This window comes from Leguminivora glycinivorella, chromosome 1 (assembly GCF_023078275.1).
Source record: "Leguminivora glycinivorella isolate SPB_JAAS2020 chromosome 1, LegGlyc_1.1, whole genome shotgun sequence".
NCBI classification, from domain to species: Eukaryota; Metazoa; Arthropoda; class Insecta; order Lepidoptera; family Tortricidae; genus Leguminivora; species Leguminivora glycinivorella.
The window spans coordinates 15,885,427-15,888,713 of NC_062971.1; the positions used below are offsets into that span (position 1 = coordinate 15,885,427).

At 34.7% G+C, this 3,287-nt stretch overlaps 1 protein-coding gene across 1 annotated transcript; it reads right to left on the minus strand.

Annotated features, from left to right (window-relative positions):
* Positions 1-691: 691 nt before the first annotated feature.
* Positions 692-2,849, minus strand: LOC125233166. Its single transcript, XM_048139057.1, has 3 exons — positions 2,628-2,849; positions 1,450-1,572; positions 692-956 (listed from the first exon to the last, which is right to left on the minus strand). The coding sequence occupies exons 1-3, from the start codon at positions 2,706-2,708 to the stop codon at positions 852-854; spliced, it is 309 nt and encodes a 102-aa protein (XP_047995014.1). The 5' UTR covers positions 2,709-2,849; the 3' UTR covers positions 692-851.
* Positions 2,850-3,287: the final 438 nt, after the last annotated feature.

A 3,287-nucleotide genomic window follows, 5' to 3' on the forward strand; every position in this document is an offset into this window, starting at 1 on the left:
ATACATAAATACATAAATACAATCTATCAAGGCTAGTCATCCTGCAATTCAGGCATCCTCGTTCATAGTATTTTATTAATGTTTGATATTATTTTATACAAAATAACAGAAGATAGTAAATTAGTTGAGTTAGGCACTATAACTGCAAACGGCACAAACAGAGGAGAAATCTGTCTCTTAAAAGAGTCCAATAACTTTGTCCACTATCCAATGTTGTACTTTTTAATAGTTATTTGTTATACAAGGGAGCAAAGTTGTATTTTAACGCCGAGTGTAAAATTGAAAAACGAGCAAGTGAAAGGATTCTATAGTTAATTGAATCACGAGCGAAGCGAGTGGTTCGAGAATAGAATCCTGAACTTGCGAGTTTTTTAACACACGAGAAGTAAAATACATTTGCACCCGAGTGTAACACAAAACTTTTCCCCTCACTATTCGAGGAAACTACATCGCAAAAAATTATTTATCACTGCTTCCAGTAGTTCCACAGGTGGTAAATCCTCTTTATTATTAGATTCACCTAATTTTATCAATTTTTAAGCAGTTAATTTGACTATATTCAAGGTCAAATTACTTTACCCACTAGTGGATAAAATGCGTTTTTACCCGCTGGTATTAAAGGACAAAACACGTGTTTCCGAGCAAGTGAGGGGAAAATAAAATTTTAACCAAATAAAATTCAGACTTATGTTTATGCTAAGAAATATATTTAAACAGTAAGGTAAAACATAAGTGTGTGTAAAACAACAGTAAGTGTGTATACCTAATGAATTATTCTATGAAGGATAAGTCCAGTAGTTATGATGACACGTATGAGTAATTATGGTCACAGGAATGGAATATACAGAATATTAGTTTACGACAGGCTCCTGCCCAATCTCTTCATCGTCAACAAAGATCCGGGGATCCGTCTTGTGTTTTGGGAACCATTGGCATGACGCTACTCCCTCTTGAGTCTATGAAAATACGTTAATAATTACTCGCACAGCTGCAGGCTTTAATTTTTGTACAATTATAGAATATACCTGTTTAATTCCATTACTTATTTAGAACCAACTCTAAAGGCGAAAAAAGCGACAGTGGTTTTTTATTAGTACCTACTTTCGGTAGTTTTGAACATATTCATATAACGGATTTATTATTAACTTTTCAGTGTTATAAATTATGTTTTTGGTTCTCTGAAAGCAAACTGGTTTAAACGGTGGATTTGGAACACTAATTAATCCTTTTCTTGGCAAAATTGTAAAAACGTGTGGTAATGCCTTGCGCCTGATAGAGTATTGTTTGCACTCAAGCTATACATCTTGTAAGATAAGTACGTAGGTACATTGGCATGAAAAGGGTTATAGTAAAAAATATAATACAAATACAGTACTTATAGCTACCTATATTCTTTACTAACTTCTGTTTGCGAGATACCCTACAATACCTTAAAATGTCCCTAAATACCTTACAATGGGAGACCTTTTTCGTCTGATCTCTCATTTTCTTTCTTTTGTCTTGGGGATACATAAAAACGCATCCATATTCCTTTTCTTTTCCATCGCCTCTCGAATTCTGATTGGAGCCGGCCTATAAGATAAAATTTTAAAGATAAATAAATATTTCTTAACGCAGATAACCAAAGAATTGCTAAATTTAGTTTATCTTTAGGTATATGAGGATGGTATAAAATAATAAATATACATATAATAAAATACATTTTAAATAAAATTCTCTCAAATATTCTGCGAAAACTTTAGATGGCCTTAAAATTAAATTATTTGAAACATTAAGAGAATAGACAGATTTCACGTAACGTTAAATGTGAGAAAACTGAAGGGTTTTTCTTGTGGGGTAAAATGAAGTTGGGCGTTTTCCAAAATAAATCTCGAATATTGAATTTCACCAGATAGGTGCGTAGCCGAATGGCACAAACGCTCACGAAACGAAACGCTCGTAGATATCTATCTCTATCGCTCTTGCGTATTGGCGCGACAGAGCCAGACTACATTTCGCGGCGTTTCGTTTTCGTTTCGCGTCGTAGAAATGCCATTCGGCTACGGGGCCTGGACGTGTTTCTGTTTGGGCTCATTTTTCTCAGAATCACAAGGTAATTTGATCCCGACGATAAAAAAATGTGTCCCAAATTTTCCATGCAAAATTCGAGTTTCCAATACGTCACGCACGTAGTAAGTTCATATATGTACCTACTAAAATCGTGACGCAAAGGAAAAAAATTAGGACACATTTTTTTATCGTCAGGATTGAATCAGCTCGTGATTCTGAGAAGAATGAGTCCAGACACGTCCAGATATGGTGAAATTCGATATTCGAGATTTATTTTGGAAAACGCCCAGTTACCTTATTACGTGACAGTGGCGCTGATTGTCAAAAATAGACGTTATCGTAAAGGCCACGACCAATATTATCTAATGCTAGCGGCTGCCGTTGGAACTAATTGGACTCTATGAGAATTAACATGGAAAAACTCACAATATGAGAGCAGCACCAGTCTTGCACACAGCGCCTAGGTATTTTGTCATTTTTCCCTTAGAGTGGTATTACAATCGGCTAGCTACACTATAGTTTAAAATATCTACAATGGGTATCTAATTTAATAAGTAGCATATACATAGAATATTTACCAGCCCAATCAAGTTGTCTCGGAAAATTGTGAAAATGAGGATGGTCACAATGACTGCAATGGCAAACAATAGCGACATCATGGTTGATGGTTGACTATGGTTATTGGTATGGTACACCACTAGGATTATAAACGGAGATGACGCCTGGTCTACTAGTGGCCTTTAACCAGAGCGTCAGAAGGAATCCATTATTATTTTTGCATTTTTACAATTTTGACACGATATAAATTATGTTTGTTTCATGGCTGTCATAAAAATAGACTTTTTTAAGAACTTGTTTGAAATGAAGTAGGTTGTTCAGGTTGTTACCTTTGCAAAGGTCCCAAATAAAGAGTAAAGCAAGTTGAATAAGGTCCCAAACTAGATAATGAAGGGAAAGGTATTTCTACCGCATTCTCATCAAAGAATATAATACCGATTCTCATAATTTGTTATTTGTTTCAGGTCAACAAAACCGATAGGTACTTAACTTAGACCCTCTAGCTTAGCAAACCTGCATATCTCCTTTCTCCTTCATCCTTATCTATTGCAAGATGCTGAATTAAATAAAATAAACATTAAAAAAAAATATTTTTTTGCTGACTGTTCATGCAATGAATTCGTATATGAGCAAAGATATTAACTCCGTATAAGATATATGAAGATTATGAAATCTAACGC